The sequence below is a fragment of the Melospiza melodia genome, chromosome 8, assembly GCF_035770615.1.
Source record: "Melospiza melodia melodia isolate bMelMel2 chromosome 8, bMelMel2.pri, whole genome shotgun sequence".
Lineage (NCBI taxonomy): Eukaryota > Metazoa > Chordata > Aves > Passeriformes > Passerellidae > Melospiza > Melospiza melodia.
This window is the reverse complement of record NC_086201.1, coordinates 33,478,112-33,498,825: the sequence shown is the minus strand read 5'-3', so window position 1 is coordinate 33,498,825 and position 20,714 is coordinate 33,478,112. Positions and strand designations below refer to the sequence as shown.

General features: G+C 46.5%; 1 protein-coding gene across 1 annotated transcript; it reads left to right on the top strand.

The window, feature by feature from the left end:
• The first annotated feature begins 363 nt into the window (after positions 1-363).
• On the top strand, positions 364-20,450 carry LANCL1 (LanC like glutathione S-transferase 1). The gene is made up of 9 exons (XM_063162642.1): positions 364-495; positions 654-771; positions 9,629-9,836; positions 13,861-13,996; positions 14,310-14,456; positions 16,371-16,553; positions 16,956-17,132; positions 17,418-17,490; positions 18,423-20,450. The coding sequence occupies exons 1-9, from the start codon at positions 412-414 to the stop codon at positions 18,497-18,499; spliced, it is 1,203 nt and encodes a 400-aa protein (XP_063018712.1). The 5' UTR covers positions 364-411; the 3' UTR covers positions 18,500-20,450.
• Positions 20,451-20,714: the final 264 nt, after the last annotated feature.

Sequence of the window (20,714 nt, the reverse complement as noted above, 5' to 3'; positions counted from 1 at the left end):
CCCTCAGCCCTACAGTGTCCCTAAGCCCCAAAAAGGCCAGCTGCGAGCGACCTTATACTCCAAAGGGCTGCCTAAAGCACACAGACCCAGCAGCAGAGCGACCTTAGCCCCACAGAGCCAGCTGCAGCCGGCCCCTCGATGATCAGCTGCATGGTCAGCTGCAAGGGACCTGAGCTCCACAGGGTTCTCTACAGCAGACACAGCCTGCTGCAACAGGCCCTCACCCCCACAGGATCGAGAAGACAACACCCCCGGCCCCCTCAGCACGGGCGGCAGCAGCCGCGGGCCCCGAGCCCGCCCCTGGCACGGGAAGGGGCGAGCGGCGGCAGCGGCGCCTTCCGGGGCGGAGCCGGGGCGGGCCTGGCCGAGCAGAGCCGAGCCGAGCCGAGCCGAGCCGAGCAGAGCGGCACTATGATGGCGCAGCGGGCACTGCCGAACCCCTACGCGGACTATGACAAGTCCTTGGCCACCAGCTACTTCGACGCGGCCGGGCGGGTGAGCGGGGCTGGGGTGAGGCGGCTCTGCCCCGGCATCTGCCCCCAGGCCGTGTAGAGCTGACACCTGTCTGGTTCCAAACGCGGTTCCCCAGGGATACCCCGTGTACCGATGCCCACCCGCGTTGCCTTCATGTTTGGTGGGTTTTCTCTCCACAGCTGACCCCCGAATTCACGCAGCGGCTGAATAACAAAATCAGGGAGCTACTGCAGCAGATGGAGAAGGGCCTCAAGTCCGCCGACCCGCATGACTGCACGGCGTACACTGGCTGGACAGGTAGGGTCGGTCCCATGGAGCAGCAGCTCCCTGGAGCTCACCTCTAGATCAGCTCCTGGCAGACCGTGGGGTTTGGCCATTGGAATGGTCACGGTAGATCCAGGTCAAGAATGGCACTTGTTCTGCGTGGTTTAGTCCATTAGAACAAGAGAACAAGTCTTTCTCTAGACTCCCCGTTTTTGAGGCAGGTTTCATGCTGCAGAGTAAAGGCCACAGTGTCACAGGGCAGGATTAATAGTGCTGGACATAACACCACGGAGAAGGCCAGCAGTTGTTTGAGTGTAAGCATGGCAGCCTGCAAAGGGACGTGTTCCAAATCTAGCCATGGTGGGGATGATGACAACAAAACCAGTGCTCCATCCACTGCCCCATGAAGTAGGCAGGTGTACACGGTAAGTCATTTACCTGCAAGGAGCCCTTGCATCTGGCAGCAATGAGCTTAATGGCCTGAGATAATGTCTGTCTTTTCTATTGGAGCTGTAATTTATCTGATGACCTTGTCTGATTGGAAGATTGCTCCATTCCTATTCCCCAGGTAGTGCCACTCCACTTAGGGAGCGCTGGCTTTGCTCCAGTGCCTGCCAGAAGGAGCAGAAATACTAATGTGAGTATAACAAAGTGTGGAAGCCTTCCTTGTACCAACTTGTTTGCAAAGCTTCTAGGAGCTTGCCTTTCTCCTATTCTGCATTTTCAACCTGGTTTTCCTTCCTTGGAAGTGTGCCCTGCCTTTGCCTCTCTGTTTCTACCTACTGGTGCTAAGGAGGACACACCTTTCTCTGTGCCCCAACTTCAGCTGCTGCTGTGTGCTTTCACATCTCTGCTGCCTTCTGTGCTGTGCCAGGCCCTATTCAGGGACCCTAGGATAGTTGAAATCAATCTGATGCTTGCTGCAAGATTTTTTTGATGCTGCTGCTTTTCTTTTTTGCAGTATACTGCAATCATAAATGGCAACTTTCTACAGTACAATCTGGGTGTGGCTGGCTTGTGTGTGGGTGCTGTGGAACTTAATGCCAACAGTTTGCTTATGAGAGTGGTGTTCAGTGTGTTGGTGCTAAACTAACGTTGCAGCTTGATGACAGCAGTGCTAGAAATGCCTGCTTCAAAATTTTAGTAAGGCAGACAGGCACTGAGAGCACTGAAGAGCAGTTCATAAGAAATGCTAGGATGCCAGTATTAAATTCCAGCGTGGGAGAACATTGATTTCATCAGCTGCTGTCTTGGCAGCACTCTGCTGCTGCTGCCAGTGAATTTATACATTTCTGCTGAGTGCTGGCTGATTCCACCTTGGCAGACATGTTCGGTTTTCCAGTCTGTGTGACCCTGCCCTGGGGTCCCCTCTGATGAGAAGCACTGCTATGGTAAAGGTGGTCTTCAGTCATGATTGCAGAAAATTCAGGAGACAAAGCAGGAGGATAGTAGATGTTAGGAGTACTCTTGGGGAGAAGGAAAACACTTTTCCCCAGAGGCCATGTTCCTTTTCTGAAGGTGGTCCTAAGGTACTTCGTGTTGGAAAGTGACTGCAGTTATGAAACAGTGGCTGAGAAATCTGGTTCAGGATTTCAGATTGTTTTCACTTGGAAGGCAGTTTCTCAAGAGGGATTCTTCTCTTTTCTTCCCAGAGATCATTCCTCAATGGGCACACAGCCTTCTTGCCTTGGCTAATAGGAAAAAATCCATGGGCAGATTTCCTGGAAGTCACAGCCAGCGTGGTGAAGTTTGCAGATGTCACACTATAACTTTGTCACCCTACCTTCCTTTCCAATTCTAGCTATATTAATTTATTCAGAGCTGGTTTCCAGAGACACAATTAATTGGGCCAAGACAGCAGCTTTTTCCTGTAATTGCTTGTGTAGGAAAGGCTTGTTGAGTATCTCCTCATGTGAATCATTGCCCAGCAGTCTGAAATCAGCCCTCACTCTCGTGGCCGCTAATAAGGGAGATTTGAAATATGGCTCTCTTGGCACAGACTCTGTGAGATGTAACGTGCTTGAGTGTACTACACTGCACTCAGTAATGCACAGCATATGCTGGCATTTTACTTAGGGGCTCCTTTCTTTCCCACCACACTTGACAGAGCCCTGTTCCCCCAGCGTGCGCTGTGCCAGGGAAGCCACGGCTTCTTGGCACGTGAAGTTGGAGCAGAGGGAAGGAAGAACTCAGGTTTTCAGCTCAGAGGCAGTGAAACACACTTTGGATCGAGATTATCCAGTGTATGGCTGAATGCCCTCAAAACATATTTGAATCAGCTTGTTACATTCTCATTCAGTTCCCCATAGAGATCAGGGCCCCATAGGCAGCTCCTGGTACGTGCCTGGGTACAGACCAGCCTCAGCTGTTGTGTTCTGCTTTGGCTTTTCATCAGTTTCGGGAGGCTGCTGGAAGAGGTTTTTCCCTAATCTGTTTCACTGGTATCATGGTGTTGACTGAGGGAAGCTAAGCTGCTCTAAGCTAATTCTGAGGCAGAAGCAGATCTGGTAGAAGCACAGCAGCCTCATCCATTTCCAGGTTAGCCTGAGGATGCTGAGGGAAACCTGGATGCCTTTTGGTATTTGTGGTAATGCAAAAGGCCTTGCTCCAAAAACTGTCTTGACTGGGAGCACAGCTGATGGAAAGGGAGTGGAAGGAATTCACTCCTGTCACAGGTGACTGCAGAAGGCAGGATGCTCCTGAGTCCAGTGCTTACTGGTCTGTTGCATCCTTCCAGGGTGACGAGGTATGTAAGGGAGAGATTCACCTTCCTCCACACTCTGGTGGTTCACTTGGAATTTGTTTTCCATGCAAGCATCCACTTCTCTGGCAATGTCTTAGTCACAGAGGGCCTCTGAAACTGCCCAGTGAGTTCAGCTGGCCTGCCCCATCCATAGCTTTTGGCTGGCCATTGGCACGTAGGGACAAGGAGCAGGGCTTAGTTGTCTTTTGAAAGGAAAGCCATGTGAAAATGAAATTACAACTGAACCAGTTCAGGAAAACTTCTGGAAAAACACTTTTCATTCACTTTAGTGCAATATGTTCATTTTAACCTCAGAACCCAGAGAACTTACGTCCTTTTTAGTCCTGTTCAGAAAAATGTAAATCCTCAGATAATCCCTATAGAACCAGAGAAAGTGAGGATGCATTTGCTCAGAGATAATAGAGTGCCTTGGGTCACTCACATAAACCACATTGCTGCCAAATGCTTGGCAGGTAGTTTTTTGTGAATTTTCTGTTCTTGGAGATAGTCAGTGTTTGACTGGACAAGGCCCAGAGCAATGGCATGCAAATTTGAGGCTGACCTTCCTTTCAGAGGGTTGGAGCAGATCACCACTGATCCCTGCTAACCTAACCTGTTGTAGGATTTTGTGATGGGGCAAAAAGTTTACCAGAAGAAGCTCTGTTACCCAGGTTTTAAGGCAGGATAAATGCTTAGGCATCCTGGATGATCAATCATGCAGTCAGAAGAGAAGCTGCAAACTGACTCCCCAGCCAGTTCTGAACATGGACTTCCAGAGGTGTCTCACTGTTGCATGCAGGTAGGAGTGCAAGGAGCATCCCATGTGTCTGCACCAGGAGAGATGCTAATTATCCTTTGAGCTGGGCAATAAAGCTGGGCCATCCATGCTCTTTTACCCCATGCCTGGCTTAATAAAATGGCATCAGCTGTCTCACCAGAAACCATCAGGCTTCATCACTGTGCAGAGATAGGATTCTGCTTCTCCCTCTGTGTTTGACATCCTGCTTTGAGGCTGTTGGCTGATTTACTGCCCTGGGTCAATGCAAGATCTCTGAGATCTTTATAACTCTAGGTGGTTGGTTTGGAACAAAATATCCTCTTATGGTAACCTCCTTTCCTTGGTAGAAGAAGCACAGCTCAGCTCCTGCTGGGCAAGGAGGCATGTTCAGAACAGTCTAAGGGCATAACTTGCTTGCAAAGCAAACTGCTTGCAGGCCAACAAAAGAGCAAGTCTAAACTTGCAGAGAAGTTGAGGCACAGCCTCTCTTTGATCAACAGAATGATCATGTGGATGAGATTCTCTTTCTGCCTACTGCAGAGCTTTAGCTCACATTTCTGCCTACTGCAGAGCTTCAGCTCACAAGCAGGACCTTCCCTGGTATTTCCAGCAGTGCCTGCTCTGTTGAAGGCAATGGTTGCTGAAGTCAGGGCATCAGCACAAGCTGGCTGTAACTCTGGCACAACTGGCACAATTGTCTGTAACTCCACTGCCTCACTCTAAAGAAATCTCTAATGCAAAGTAGTACCTACCTCTGCACCTACCCTGCAGGAGGGTGAGAGGAGAGAAGTGCTGTTCACTGTCCTTCTGAAGGTGTTGACTAAGCAGGCTTTTTGAGGCACACAGGATTGACTTTGGCCTCCTGATTCCCTGCAGTGAGCAGGCATCTCAGGCATGGACACTCAGCTCCTGTGTACTGGCTTTCTGCATGCTGGAGTGGCTGTTTGAGTCAGCAGAGCCCTGTTGGTCTCTCAGCAGCACATGTTCTGTGCAGCCCTGTACCATCAAGGACTCCCTGGTGCATTCCCCATCTCCTTCAGCTCTGCTCAGGGGCTAGAAGCAAAAAAAAATTGGACATCTGAGAAACTACAGAGAAAAAGGTCCAATAGTAAACAATCAACAGGACAAAGCCCAGGCATCTTTGGCAGTAGCAGGCCACTGGATGGTAGTTCTGAGTGGAAACAGTCAGAGGTCACAAAATTGGGTCACATTTCCAAGTGGAACACTGAACATCAGACCTCCAGGTCACAGAGAATTGGAGCAGATCCACAACTTGCCTAGCTGCATGTGTCTGGTGATGCTGTGTTTGTATACCACTTAAAGCATGCCAGACAAACACCAGTCAGTCCCAAACCTACCCAGTCAGTTGGGGTGAGGAGGGCATTGGAGAGGGAGCGAGCAGAGCTGTGGAAGGCAGAGCAACACTGCCTTAACTGAACCAAGTTCACTGCCTGGATACTCTTCCCTCTGACCTGCACTGCCTCTGAAATGCTCTGCCTGCACCTTGGCACACAGGTTAATACCAGATATCCCCACCCAGGTGACTGTTTTGTATCCCTCTAAATACATCCATCAACTTTGCCTCTTCATGCTTGTGCCTGCCCTCCTCTGCTGCCTTGTCCCCTATGGGGCTCACAGGTGCCAGCAGAGGGACCAGCAAGCTGAGGGCAGCACTGCTTGTGCCCTTCTGATCAGTTTGGGAGGAAGGAGTTCCTTGATGGATTTTGTTGATTTGGCGTGGCCTGGTTTATGGTAGCAAGGGAGGGCCACAGGGGTACCTTCTGTGAGAAGCTGCTAGAAGCTTCTACCATGTTCTACAGAGCCAATCTCTGATGGCTCTGAAGATGGACCTGCTGCTGGCTCAGTTACAGAGGCTGCTAACTCCTCTGTGATGACATAGTTAAGAAGAAAATGAAAACAGAGCACAGGCAGTTTATTCCCCAAGGGTGGGGAGGCACTGTGGCTGCTGCCATGCTGGCTCAGCCTGTGGCAATGCACTATGGCTGAAAGGGCAGGGCTGGGGTGGCAGCTTCTCCTTCCTGGCACCCCACATGTACAGAGACATGAGCCAAACAGAGAGACTGCAGATCACACCTTATGTCCCTGTGGGGCCTGCACACCTTAATTTTATTTTTTAACACCTCTCCACATGAGGAGAGGCATTAAACAGCACCAGCACTGCTGCAGCTGCTGCTGCCCATGAGATGGTGTTGTGGCTGCCTGGCCAGCAGTGGAAACAGGATGGGCAATTCCCTGGCATGGAGCCTAGGTGAGATCAACTTCTCAGTGCTACAGGATCCTGCTACAGGAGTCTTTGAATTGGTGGGAGTTGTTGACAGTGGTACTACAAGTAGCAGTAGTCAGAAAGGAGGAGGAAGTGAGGACATGTGGGCGCAAACATGGTCAGTGGAAAGAAAGAGGGGGAGAAGGTTCTCCAAGCACCAGAGGCAAGGTTCCTCTGCAGGCTGTGGTGAAGCAGCTGTGCCCCTGTAATGCATGAAGTTCACAGGGAATGCAGAGATCCACTCACAGCCCTTGGGAGAAGTGCTCACGCTGGAGTGGGTGGATGCCAGAGCAAGCTGTGATCCAGTGCGAGACCCAAGTAGAGCGAGAGGGCTCCTGCTTCCAGAGGCAGACAGAGACAGGGCCCTTGCTTCCAGACTAGAGCAGCCTGTCCTTAAAAGACTGTAGCCCATGGACAAGTGACCCATGCCACAGCAGTTTTGGAATGGCTGTCTCCCATGGGAGGGACCCCACAGCCTAGCTGAGAAAGGGCTCCTTTCTCTGAATTAACAGAAGAAGATCTTGAGTGATGAACAGACCAAAATTCTCATGTCCTGTCTCCCTGTGCTGTCAGTGGGAAGGAGGGAGAGCCTGGGGGTGAAAGAAGTATTTTAAAGGCTTATTTTGCTTCTCATTATCCTCCTCTGACTCTGTTAATAATAAATTTACTTTATACCTTTAAATTTGAATCTGTTTTGCCCTTAGAGTGTTTTTTTCTCCCAATCCTTATCTCATCCCATGAGTCCTTTGTTAATTTTTTTCCCCTCTCCTCTGCCCAACTGTAACAGAAGAGAGTTAACAACAAACAGCTTTCATGGGTACCTGGAGTATTGCCAGTATCAAATGACAACAGGAATGAATTGAGAAAACTGGCCTTAGATGCAGTTTATAAGACCTTTCAGTTTTAAATAAAAAGTGAATGTTTTGGGGAAGCAACTTCATCCTTTAGTACAGGTCAGTGGTTTTTTGGAGTCTTTCCAAAGATGCTTGGGCTTGAGAGGATAAGGGGTGAGAAATGTTATAAAAGAGGAGAGGCAAAGAAATCAGAGGAAAACAATGGTGAGATTTACCTTCTAAGAATTCAATCCCTGCAGTGGTCTTGGCAGGATACTTATGTGCATAATTAGGGTGATATGATGGCAGTGGGAATAGAAACTACTTACAAAGCTAAAAGTTCTGTATTAAAGCAGATAAGTCAAGAGTGCAAGTTGTGCTCAGACAGCTATCAGGCTAATAAGAGTCTAGAAGATGTGCTAGGTACTAAATAAATCAAGAAGAGTCACTTGACATTTTCTAGCTGGAAAAGGAGGGTTCCCCTTTAAAGAAGGGCTTCATATCCACATCCTTACAGACTTGAGTGATGGCACTGTACAGCTGAGCTCTCTCTAGAATTGCCAGCACTAAATTGCTTAGAGAGAGAACAAGGTTATTAGCTTCAGCAGGAAATGGAAATTTTATACATAATGTACATGTGGAATTGAATTGTCTGTAACATGAAGCTTTGGAGATTACCCATGCAAAATGAGAAAATTATCCAAGTTTGAAATTGTCCTCAGTACCTTGGGCTGTAATTCTGCAGCACGCTTGCCCCCTTGACCTTAACACATCAAAATCTGCAGAGATTGGCTCTGTTAATTTAGGCTTAATGCAGAACCTGAGTCTTCTTAGAAATGGTTCTTGTTAAGGGGAGAAATAAGCTCTTCTCAAAGTGATGTAGGCCAGTAGCTTTCTTCAGTGCAGGTTTGAGGATGGCTCCCAGATCAGAAGGAGGGTTCAAGTGTGACAGACCTGTCAGGCACAGACTTACTGAGCTCCTCATTCACCTACTGAAAGCTTCAAGAGCTGGCTGAAGACAAGGCACACAGAGGCAAAGGACAGCAATTGATGTGACTGCTCAGTAGCAGAACTGTTTCTGTAGCTGGCCAGTCCATTGGAAACCTCTAGTGAGGACCATGCAGCCTGTTGCAGTACTCCAGGCAGCTGTTTGTGTTTCAAACAGGGGCTGATCCCATGAGTGATTGCTGCAGAGGAGAATTGGGCAGTCCCCTTTTTCCTAGGATGCACCAGTTCTTGCTTTAGGGCTTGGGACATGCTCAACAGCAGGAGATTATGTCCAGGGAACTGCAACAACCTTGCTGATGCTTCCCAGTGGAAAGGAATTAAAAAAGAATAATAAAAGGAAAGTTTTAAAAAGAGTTGAGTATTATGTCTGGATGTCCTAAGGATTCTGTTTCTCAGTGCTGATGGTGTGTCACTTTTTTAAAAAATCCAATCCAAGCTAAGTGACCCCACCCCTTACCCCCTGACCATGGGGAAAAAATAGAGAGGGTGACAGCTCAGTTCTGCTATGTCACAAGTACCATCTGCCCAAAGATGACTTTTTTCCCCTTTCACTGTTGAGCAAAAGTCACAGGTACAGTGTATGGATTTAGGTGGGTTTGTCTAGGCCTCACCTTTTGCTCCTTGCTATGAAAATTGCATGTAATTTGATATAAAATAATTGCAGATGAAATTGTATGTCTATTGTATATGAAAACATACAATATTAGATATATATATGTAATTGTATATGAAAATTGTATGTAATTGTATATAAAATAATTGTATATGAAATTATATGTGTATTGTAAATGAAAACATACAATATTAGATATATATATGTAATTGTAAATGAAAATTGTATGTAATTGTATATAAAATAATTGTATATGAAATTGTATGTATATTGTAAATGAAAACATACAATATTAGATATATATATGTGATTGTATATGAAAATTGTATGTAATTAATATATAATGTATATAAATTATATATATAATGTATATAAATTATATATAATGTATATAAAATTTTATGCAATTCTGTTCTCCAGGCCTTCCTGGGTCAGACCCTGCTGTTCTCTTGACCTGCCATCCACTCACAAGCAGCAGCAAGGCACAAGGAAAGGAGGCTGTGGGTTATGTCCCTGAGAAGCCTGTCTGTCAGGCTTATACCCTAAATGAGGGCCAGGCCAGACTTTCAGCTTCACTGAAGTAACACAGCAAACATTTCTAATGGATGCAACATTTCTGTTCCTCCTGCAGGCATTGCTTTGCTGTATTTGCACCTGTTTGAAGTGTATGGAGACCCAGCCTACCTTCAGGTGGCCCATGAGTACGTGAAGAAGAGCCTGAGGTGCCTGACCAGGAGATCCATCACGTTCCTGTGTGGTGATGCTGGGCCCCTGGCAGTGGCTGCTGTTGTCTACCACAAGCTGCAGAACCAGAAGCAGGCAGAAGACTGCATCATCCGGTAAAAGCCTTGCTCATGTCTCTGTCCTGACCTTCCTCTTGCTCACAGAGCTGCTCTGGGCTTCGATGAGGCACTCTCTGACAAATGTGAAGACATTTTGTTGCAGTCTTGTGTGAGAGATAGTTCAGTAACTTAGCGAGGCAGAACAAACTTTTCCTGCCCTGGTGAAAGAGGTGGTTTAAGGACAAACACGTTTGCATGGCAGCCTGCAAGCCTCTATTGTTCAGCTGCTACTGCCATCTTAAAAATAATTCTGATAAACACAGGAAGAAAAAAGTGCCAAAATTAAAAAGAAAAAAAACCCCAGAAGGTGGGGTTTGGTGGTTTTTGAGAACATTTTAATTTAGCTTTGCAGTCATTTTGATGAAAAGGAAAAATGTGGTAAGATTATTAGATTTAATTTTGGTACTTGCTTCCATTTGCTCTTTATTAGTTGTCTTTGACTTAAACCTAAGATTGACAGCATCCCTTTCAACTGCAGAATGCAGCTGGTTATGATTCATTTATTTCTATTTCCTGCCTTTCCTCGACTGTTTTCAGATGCATTTTTGTTGGGTACTTAAGACAAGAAAAGGACAAACAAGCAGGCACAGATCAGCATGTGGCAGAGGAAGGAAAATAGTTAAGGAGATGTATTTGCAAGCATTTCTCAGTTAAGGGAGATGGGTTTTAGGAAGGTGAGAAACAGCTCTGTAGAAAGTTTCCACTCCTACCTGATGAGCACAAAGAAAGACAAAACCCCTGATGCTTCAGAGCACTGACTGCCCTTAAACAGCCCTGAGAAAGTGATGTATAATAGCAATTAAAAAAAGCCACAGGTGGGAATCAGAGGTGTCTGTATGGTTTGGACACCAAGTTCCACTCCCTTAACTAAGAATAACTTCTGGTTTATGCAGATACAATCAGTCTGAGGACAGAACTCTTTCTTTGGTCTGGTAATAATCTCTGGGTTAGATTTTGCTTTGACAGAGTGGCAAAATCTCACTAAGATTAACATATTTGTTAACAGAAAGAGAATTAATCTGTCAAACAATACTGGTCAGTTGTGGTCAGTGCATAAGTCCCAGGTTGTAAAAACAATCCCTAATTAATGTTTTCTTGCTGAGGTCTCCTTCCCCATATCCCTCTTGTTCTGCCTGTGGGTTGGTGGCAGAATGGAATCTCGTGATTAATTTTGCACTGCCATCTAATGGTGTAATAATGTCAGAACACTGGAAATTGGTTTCTTCATACATCTGCAAGAGGAAAACAGAAAAATGTGGCTTTCTCAAATGAACAGTTCTACTGTTCTTACTCTGCCACCAATTTCCAGAGCAGTTAGCCTGACTGTGCTCCTTTAAAATAGAGTATTTCTTTGAGAAGTGGCTCCCTAGATCAAAACTCTTAAATGGTTTTTGAGTATGCTCTTTAGTTACAGAGCAGTTGCTAAGCTGTGCAGTGCAAGTGCACAGAAAGAGCACTTTTATCAAAGCTGTGGAGAAGAAGGGCCTCTCTGCATTTTGTCCTCTATCTTTTAAAGCACCTCATCTTTACAGAGCCAGTGGAGAGAATCCATCAGCCAGGTTTTACCTGCAGTGGAACAGACAGAAGCTTGCTTTTTCCTAAACGAGTTCATGACCAAAAAATGTGCTTTTATGCTCTAGAGACACTAATGTTTCAGGGCAGCCTATTTTCCAAGAGCCTGTGAAAATGTGAGCCATGTTCTAGGAGCCCTCTTTTTCCTATCACCTCCCACCAATTCAGAAGGTCAAAGCTTTGCTTTCAGAGCCAGTGGTGTACAAAAATCCCATTTTGCTCTACAGCTGCCTTGATCTCCCTTTGTCCAGAAACTGCTGATTGTTGACAGTTGAGGTGATAGGCTGATAATGTGAATAGGAGTGGCTCATTGTTTCAGAGACCACAACTTTCCCCACACACCTGAGAAATGCATTCTGCCTGCAGTCAGTCCAGCAGCATCCCAGGCATCTCTTTCTGAATGCATGACCATGTTTCAAAAACAGCAGAAACTCCTGGCAGGCTTCCTCTCCTGATGATCCAGCTGGAAAAGCAGTTAGAGGTAAAGCAGTAATGCACAAAGAACAAAAAAAGTGGTCCAGTTGCTCCAGACAGGCAGGGAAGCTCAGCACACAGAAAGCTCTTCCTGGCTGGTTTCACAGCTGGAAACAGTCAGGGAATAGCCTTAAAGCCACTTTTGCTGGTATTTTAAAAGTGATGGCACTGTTCAGATTGCTGTCTTACAGGTGAACAGAAAGATAAAGCCAAATCCAATCACACTGCTACCTGCTGCCCTGACAGGGAAGGATATCCAATCTTTCTGGAAGTGTGATGAGAGGTAAAACAAAGGAAAAATTGCATCAAGAGTGAATGGGGGTACAAAGCACCAGTGTGAAGTGCTGTCAGTCTCTGTTAACACTACAGGAATATCACCAGCTTGGCAATATCATAATAGAAAAGTGGCAAGAAAATACTTGACTGCAGCAGACCTCACTCTGCACTAGTGGGCTAAAGCCTGGTGCCAGACAAGCTGTCCTCAGCCAGCCACAGCACTCCCACTTTGCTAAGGTGTCCTCACTGCTGCTCAGTTCTTCCTAGAGGATATTTCTTCCATGTGCCACAGCAGCTTGATACTAAACAACATCTGTAGCTCCACCCCTTACATTTTTAGCTCATGGAGACACCTCTTTCTCACCTGGCAGTATAGCCCAGGCTATTTGTAGGCATGGAGAGGAAGAGGCTTCTCTATCAGGACTTTAGAACATTAGGGGTGAGATTTTTTCCACATACCATTAGCACTAGTTTGACTTTCAAATATTCCTTAGGCAGCCAAATTAAAAGGATAGCCCTATAATTTGAAAGTGGTGATTTTTGGCAGAGTGTCCCCCTTGCCAATAACATCACAAGGAGATAATGGTGGGCAGCCTTTCCTGAGCAGCAGCTTATGCTGACCATTTCTTTCAGCCCAGATTTCCCCCTCCTGTAGCTTTCCAAGCTGGTGCTCTGAAACCCAAGCACATAGTATGAGTGCATTGTGAAGAGCAGAGCAGACTGAAGCAATCAGCCAAACAAAAGGCAGAAGGAAAGGAGTGATTCCACACCTCATGCAGCGGAAGGCTGAGAGCCAGAGCCTGGCCTGACAGCTCCTAGGGCACAGCAGTGTGGGATTCACATTCTCTGAACCTGAGAAAAGCAGAGAAAAGAATTATCAAAACAATTCTTACCTCATTTGCTGTGCCAAAGCAGAATGCAATATGGAGATTGTTTACCCAGAGTGATGGTGTTTTGTTCCCTTGGCCTGTCAGGACCAAGCACATGTCCAGACTGTCAGTCAGCAGGCAGTCACTAGATTCTGGGCAGTTGAGTTGAGCTGGGTGCTTGTGCAGATTCAGTTTAGATGTAGTGTAATACAGTATAGAATAATATAGTACAATAAAGTAATTAATTAGCCTTCTAATATTATGGAGTCCTCCTCATCATTTTTCCCTGCCACAGGGATCACTTTGCTTTCTGATACAGCAGCATAAGGAACAAACCATGGTTTTGAGCTCCAGCCTTAGTGCTTGTTTCCATGGCTTTGAGTGCAATGTTTGAGTGCATTTCCCTCTCATGTTCCCCATGGGAATGTTCCATTGCAGTTTGCTGCACCTACACAAGGCTGACCCACGAGTGATGGGGTTTTGTTCCTTTGCTCTATCAGGGCCAAGTGCGTGTCCAGACTATTGGTCAGCAGGCAGTCACTGGGTTCTGGGCAGTTGAGTTGAGTTGGGTGCTTGTGCAGATTCAATTTAGATGAAATGTCATGTAGTATAGAATAATATAGTATAATAAAATAATTAATTTGCCTTCTTATGTTATGGAGTCCTCCTCATTTCTCCCTGCCACGGGGATCACTTTGATTTCCGATACAGCAGCATAAGGAACAAACCATGGTTTTGAGCTTGAGCCTTAGTGCTTGTTTCCATGGCTTTGAGTGCAATGTTTGAGTGCATTTCCCTCTCATGTTCCCCATGGGAATGTTCCATTGCAGTTTGCTGCACCTACACAAGGCTGACCCCCGCGTGCCAGACGAGCTCCTCTACGGGCGCATGGGCTATCTCTCTGCACTGATATTTGTGAACAAGCACTTCGGAGAGGAAAAGATCCCTCAGAGCCACATCCAGCAGGTACTGTGCCTTTTGCTGCTTTGTTATCTGTCTCTTCTCATATAACTCATCTTGGGGCAGGTAAAAACCAATGCTAGATGTAAAGAACTCTGGCAATAAGGGAGAAACCACATCATGGTATACCTGCTTTTCTTCCAAAAAAACAAAGCACTGCTGTCTATGTAAATCCATGGCAGTACTGGACTGGCATACATTTCATTCCACCCTCTGCTTGGGCAGAAAAACAAATCTTGTTCTGTGCCAGAATACTCACTGTGCTGTGTCCAGGGCAGCAACATTTCCCTCACCCACATTTGTTCCCATCCCTGCACAGGTTTGTGAAGCAGTTGTAGCCTCAGGAGAGAACTTAGCCAGAAAGAGGAACTTCACAGCAAAGAGCCCACTGATGTTTGAGTGGTACCAGGAGTACTATGTAGGAGCAGCCCATGGTTTGGCTGGGATCTACTACTATCTCATGCAGGTAAGAGACATGAGGGGATGGGCCCTTAGCACTGTTTCACATTTCTTTGAACAAGGAACAGCATTTGAATTGGCTCTTAGTAATGTCAAACTGGGAAAGATACCTTGTCTGATGGACTTACCCATGTGTTTATCATGCATTTCCAATTTAAAAGGTTTTCTTCAAATCTAAGATTGAATCTCTGACCTTGGAGATCCGTGGAGAAATGTGACCTGCATTAACCAGCAGTGTCACACAGTGGAGGCCTGTAGCTCTGCTGGGTCTGAGTTTCCCCCTCATTTTAATTGCTTCTACATTATTCACATTTGTTGGTATCTGCTGCCTCCCTGCATTTTCTGAGGTGGTTACTTGGAGCAGAGTGAGAATCTCTGAAAGAAAAGCATGCTGAAAGAAATTGTGCTCATAGTAGGAAAGTGGGAAATGCCTTTGTATCCAAAGCAGAACCTGCTTCTAAATGTGAAAGATGTGGGACTTTGATAAAGCAACTGAGTTTTGCAGTGCCTGAAGCAGGCAGAGCAAGACAAGAGGCTGGGAGATGCAGTACCCATTTGCTTTGATGCTTTTTCACTGTTTTGCACAACTCACTGGAGCTCTGTCAATATTCCCTATTCTGGCTCTGAAAAAAAATGAGGGTGATAATTCCCCTATGAGGGTCCCTTTGTGCATCTATTTACAGTGCTCAAGCACTCAGAAAAATAACAGCAAAAAATAACATTGAATTTTTAAAGCATTAAGAGCACCCATCAGTAACACAAATTATTTTGGTCTAGAAATAGTCTGTAATCTTTTATTAGACATAAGTCTGAGAGCAGGTGGAAAAGGAAGGCACCAGGTTTCAAGCATTTGAGCTTTCCTTCAGGACTGTCAAAGTTAAAGCCCATATACAGGATCAGTAGCAGTCCTGTGAATATAACGTTTCTGTTGCTCAGAGAGGAAGAGGTGGTTGGTGATTTTTAAGAAGATTAGATTTAGAAGATTTGGCAGGAGGGGGATGCAAGGTGGTTATTTCCCAGAAGCACAGAATAGCAAGCTAGGAGCAGGGGAGACAGCAATGTGCTGTGAGCCTAAATTTGTACCAAGTCCCTGAGCTTCTTCCCAAGTAGCTGTTTAAATAATTTTGTCTCCCATAAAATACTCATGGGCTTTATGCTTCTCTGCTGTATGAAGTAAAAGGAGCCTGGATCAGCCAAGCATGATGCATAAAAAGCCTTGGAAGAAGCAAGAATGTGAAATACAGAGAGGAAAACATCTTTTATCTCTAATGGCTTTACAGCACAAGTATTGATTTTTCATTTTCCAGTTACCAGCCTGAGAACAGTGTGTTCCTTAGATGAGAGTGTTCATTGCAGTCTGCCATGGGAAATTAGAACTGCACAGATTTCATGTGGGGCAGTGTCTTTGGGACACTGAAGCCACTGCCTTGCTTCCAGCTGAGGTCAGCAGTGAAGTCAGCCTCTTGAAATCACCCAGCAGCATCTGTGAAGATTCAGAATTCAGAATTGTGCTATGGGCTGAGATGCTCTAGGTGCAAGGAATCATCCTTAATACTGATCTTAGACTGATATTGCTTTACTTCAGCTCTGGGTACCTGAAGCTATTCCTGCTCATCTTAGGAAAAGCAGCAGCAAGGTCTCTTGCTTAGGAGGGGCAGGTGACATGCTAGGAGCAGTCTTTGTTTGTGGGATGTAAGGGTAGGACTGGAAATAAGTTCCTGCTAAAAGGCAGAACAACCAGTGACTGAGTGGGTAATTTTGAACTGTGAAAGCTCAAAGCAAAGAAATTTCTTAATTTACAAGGAGCAAGAGAGAGTGTAGCCATGGTTGACTTCATTTCCACCTTTTGGGCAGACCTTGGGTCTTTTAGGGACACACAGAATGGTAATTCTCCCTGATGTAAATGTTTTCTGTCTCTTAGCCTGGCTTTGGAGTGAGCCAAGTGAAGCTGCACAACACAGTCAAGCCCAGTGTGGACTATGTGTGCCAGCTGAAGTTCCCATCTGGGAATTACCCCCCCTGCATCGGTGACACCAGAGACCTCCTCGTGCACTGGTGCCATGGAGCACCAGGTGTGATCTACATGCTTCTCCAGGCATACAAGGTACCAGAAACCTTGCAAAGACCCTTCAGAGACCCCTACATGTGAAACTTCCTCTGGAGAAGATGCTGGAACGTCCCCTTTGCTTAGGAGTAGGATGGCTTGTTACAGTGAAATTACCCCACACTAACCTCTGATACAGAAATTAATCTTTTAAACAAATATTTCTGAAAATATCCATCAGTTGTGTGGGCTGCCCTGTTGCAGGTGATAGATGGTGACAACTAGTTGTGTGTGAAGTAATGGTGTTACATCCCCACTCGTGATATCAAAAATATCCTCCATAAAAAGTAAACAGGGCAGTCACTTCAGCAGGACACCCAGGCCTCTGCATCCCACAGGCATGGATGCTCTTTGTTTGGTGGACATTGCCTCAGCAAGGACAACTGTTTCTTGTCTCCACAGGTCTTTGGGGAGCAGCAGTACCTGAGTGATGCCCTGCAGTGTGCAGAAGTGATCTGGCAGTATGGGTTACTGAAGAAAGGCTACGGGCTGTGCCATGGCACAGCTGGCAATGCTTATGCCTTCCTGGCACTGTACAACCTCACTCAGAGCATGAAATACCTCTACAGGGCCTGCAAGGTAAGGCTGTGGGAGGCAGTAGAGGGCCTTATTCACTTCTGCCTTCTACATCACTGCCTTTGCCTTTGAAATGCAATTTCTAGTGGGGCAGATACGCAGCTAGATTTGACCAGCTGCACCAGAGTAGTCCTTCAGCAGTGCACTCACTGTCTGACAGCCTGTACAGAAGGGATTTCCCTCAGAAGCCTTGCTCTGCAAGGGGTAGTGTGGGGACAAGGGGTCGTATTTTCTTCTCAAGACTTGCCTTTAACCAAATTTGAACACTTTTTGTACCTCTTCTGTCAGTTTGCAGAGTGGTGTTTAAGCTATGGGCAGCATGGGTGCCGGACTCCAGACACACCATTCTCTCTCTTTGAAGGTAATCTCAGTCTCTAGCCTTGTGTTTTGCTCCTGGATCTAAGCTGTTCTCTCTCTCTTTGAAGGTAATCTCAGTCTCTAGCCTTGTGTTTTGCTCCTGGATCTAAGTTGTTCTAGCACCAAGGAAAACAGAATGAAAGCTCCACTGGAATCTTTGCAAAACTCAGTGTAGGGGATGGAAAGGAAATGTACCCACCAAAACCCAAGAAAGTTTTTTCTACCCTTGCCCAGAAGCAGTCTCCCTGTAACAGAGGATAATGTCTTAGCTGGAGCATCTTGTCCTCTTAGGCCTCCCAGATTTCCATACAGATCTCAGGGAGAATTCTTTCATGGCTCCTTTTGGTTATTTGTAGCCTGGCTTCTCTCTTTTCTGTACCTTTTTAAGGATTGAAATCCTTCACGAGTGTTCCAGTTTGATTCTGAAGGTGAGGAACAAATGGAGCTGCTGTTATGGGCCTTGGTGGCTCCTGTGGCACTTTATGCCTCCTGCTAACAGCTGCCCCCAGATCTGCCATCAGCAGGTGCTTGCTGAAGGAGCCAGCCCCCAGCTAGCCCTGGTCTCCCCGGGCTGCTGCAGGCCAAGGGACAGCAGATGTTCCATCAGTCAGGACCTTGGGCAGCAGTGTCTCAAGCACCAGAGTTTGACAAAGCTGCCCAGTGTTTAACTTGTGGATGGCTAAAGCAGAAGGGAGGGAGGTGGAGTGGGGAAAGGACCCATGGCATTTTGCCAGGTGTTTTTCAGTGTTTGATTAACCTCAAAATGCTTTTCCACACTGAGGTACCAAAGTTGCTTGGGAAAGCTGGGCTCAGACCTTGAAAAATATTTAGGACCTTTTCTCCTGTCTTCATAACTCATTCACTCCCTGGATAACTGAGAAAAATGGTGCCCAAAGGGAATTTCTCTGAAGCACACTGTGTTTTTTTCATCCTCAGGAATGGCTGGAACAATTTACTTTCTTGCTGACCTGCTGGTGCCTACCAAGGCCAAGTTCCCTGCATTTGAACTCTAAATCTGAATCCTGCTTGGCAGTTTGCTGCCCTGTGTCCTTCTGCACTTGGAAATGCAGTTCAAGGCTGCTTTCTCCTTTTTCCAGACTCACCGTTGTTCGCCTAACTGAACGTGAATCCATCCTCCTGGGGGCATGCTGAGTTCTCTAACATTTCTAGTTATCTCATTACATTGTTTAGTTTTAAAGACAGAATGCAGATTTTGCTGGTGTCCTTTAAAAACTCAGGGCTGCAGGTGGGAGCAGGGAGAACTGTACAGTATTTTGTTGGCTACAGAGTTTTGCTATTTCCTGTATCCCATTTCCTGGGAAGAAGTTTTCTATTGAATGTAACCTGGGCTATTTAACTTCTTTTTGTGCTAACAAATAGTTGCAGGAATTTAGCTGCCTTTGGAGAACAACAGATGGAAAACTGAGACTATTGCCCTGGAAGTTGTTTTCAAGTGTTTTCTTTCTGAGCACCCAGAGAGCAGATGGTTCAGTATCTGGGCTGTGCCACGTGAAGTGAATGTGCTGGACTGTGGAGTCTTATGTATATTTTTAATGTCATATTGCAGCTGGCAGAGCTGGGACTGACATGCCAAAGGCTTGTCCTGAGTTTGCACCTACCTGCTCTAAAGGCAAAGGCTATGTATAGCTCTTCTGTGCATTTGTTCCAGTGACAGACAAGTAATCCACTGCCTTCTTACATTAAACATTGCTATTCCACTGGTCATCCAATGGCAGACTCCAGTCCAAAAGTGAGCTAAGCATGCTTGCTTTTGTGGTCTCTTCTTGTTAGCTTTGAGAGTTTATTTTGCAGTCTTTATTTAAATTTGTTTATTAGGTGGTGCCAGGTGCCCACCAGCAGCAACAAGGGAAATGTATGCCACTGAGTTCTGACAGTGTTTAAGCTATTAGCTGTATAGATGTTATTTACATGTTTTCTTTTATAAGCTTTCCCAAACCTGGATCATTTGAGTCTCTTGTTTGCCTTGCTACTGCTTGTTGTAGTTTGATTTGCAACCACTCATCTACCCAACTGGAAAATCTGCACTGGGTTAACTGGCTTTGATGTGTCAGGCAGGTCAGGCACTTGCAGGGAGTAGATGTGCTTTTCCATCCTTAGCTGATGCTGCACCAGTTCACAGGAATTTGGGACCTGGCTCTGTAAATCACTTTCTTAGCACTGAGCATACACACTGAGCTCAGGGAAGTTTACAGATGCAGCCACACAGCTTTGTGCTGTTTGAGAGCAGCTCCTCAGCCTGCCCAATGTGGCCACAGGTTTTGATCTTTCAGGGGCTGAGCTGCTGAGTGCCTCGAGTCCCAGAAGGGCAGGGGAGAAACAGCAGGGCAGCACAGCCACTCTGCTGGGCCAGCAGTGACAGAGCAGGACCACCAGAGCTGGCAGGGTCACACTCACACGTGCCTGAATGCAGGGCAGCTGAGCCCAGTGGCACAGGGAGCTCCATGAGAACCTCCTGGGTAGGCAAGGAGCAGAAACCAGAAACCCCCAAAGGCTGATTTGTTTCCTCAAAGCCCACACTCCTGCTGCCTTTCCAAAAATCCATCAAAAGACGGCCTGGATTGCAGAAAAGCTCATCTCCTTGAGGGTGGGCACCCCTGTCAGGAGCCTCAGGCTCATGTAGACACAGCACCAGGCATCCCCTGTCACTCACAGGACTGAGCAGCACGGGGAGGTGACTGGGAAGCAGGGAGGAGTTGCCTAATCAAACAGCACTTGAAGTTAGCTCCCAACTTGGCTGGTGTGCTGGCAGTGCAGGGACACTGCTCTGAGCCTGGGTTTCTCCTGGGCACCAGTTCTGTAAAAGGAGATGGTTTGTGCAGCCTGGGTCATGGTGGCACGAGAGCACGATGTCCCAAGGTTTGTGCACTGATCAGGGGAGCATCAGGGCCATGTGTACAACTGTTGAGTGGAGCACTGTCTAATAAAAATGCTGAAACAACCAAACTCTGGGTTATTTCTGCCTCCTGCTTTGTGACCAGGATTCATGTCTGAAGAGATGAACATATCCCACAACAGCTGTGCTGTGCTGGCAGCTCCTGGAGGCTCAGTGGCCTTCCACCCACCTCGGGTGTTAAGTATATTTCACATTTTCCCCTCATCTCCAATCCATCAAAGCCAGTCCTGGGCTTTCTCTTGCAGGCTGTGCTTTCATCCCAGGGCATCCTTTTGCACTGATATCTCCATCCAAGGCTGCATCCTCCCTCTGTG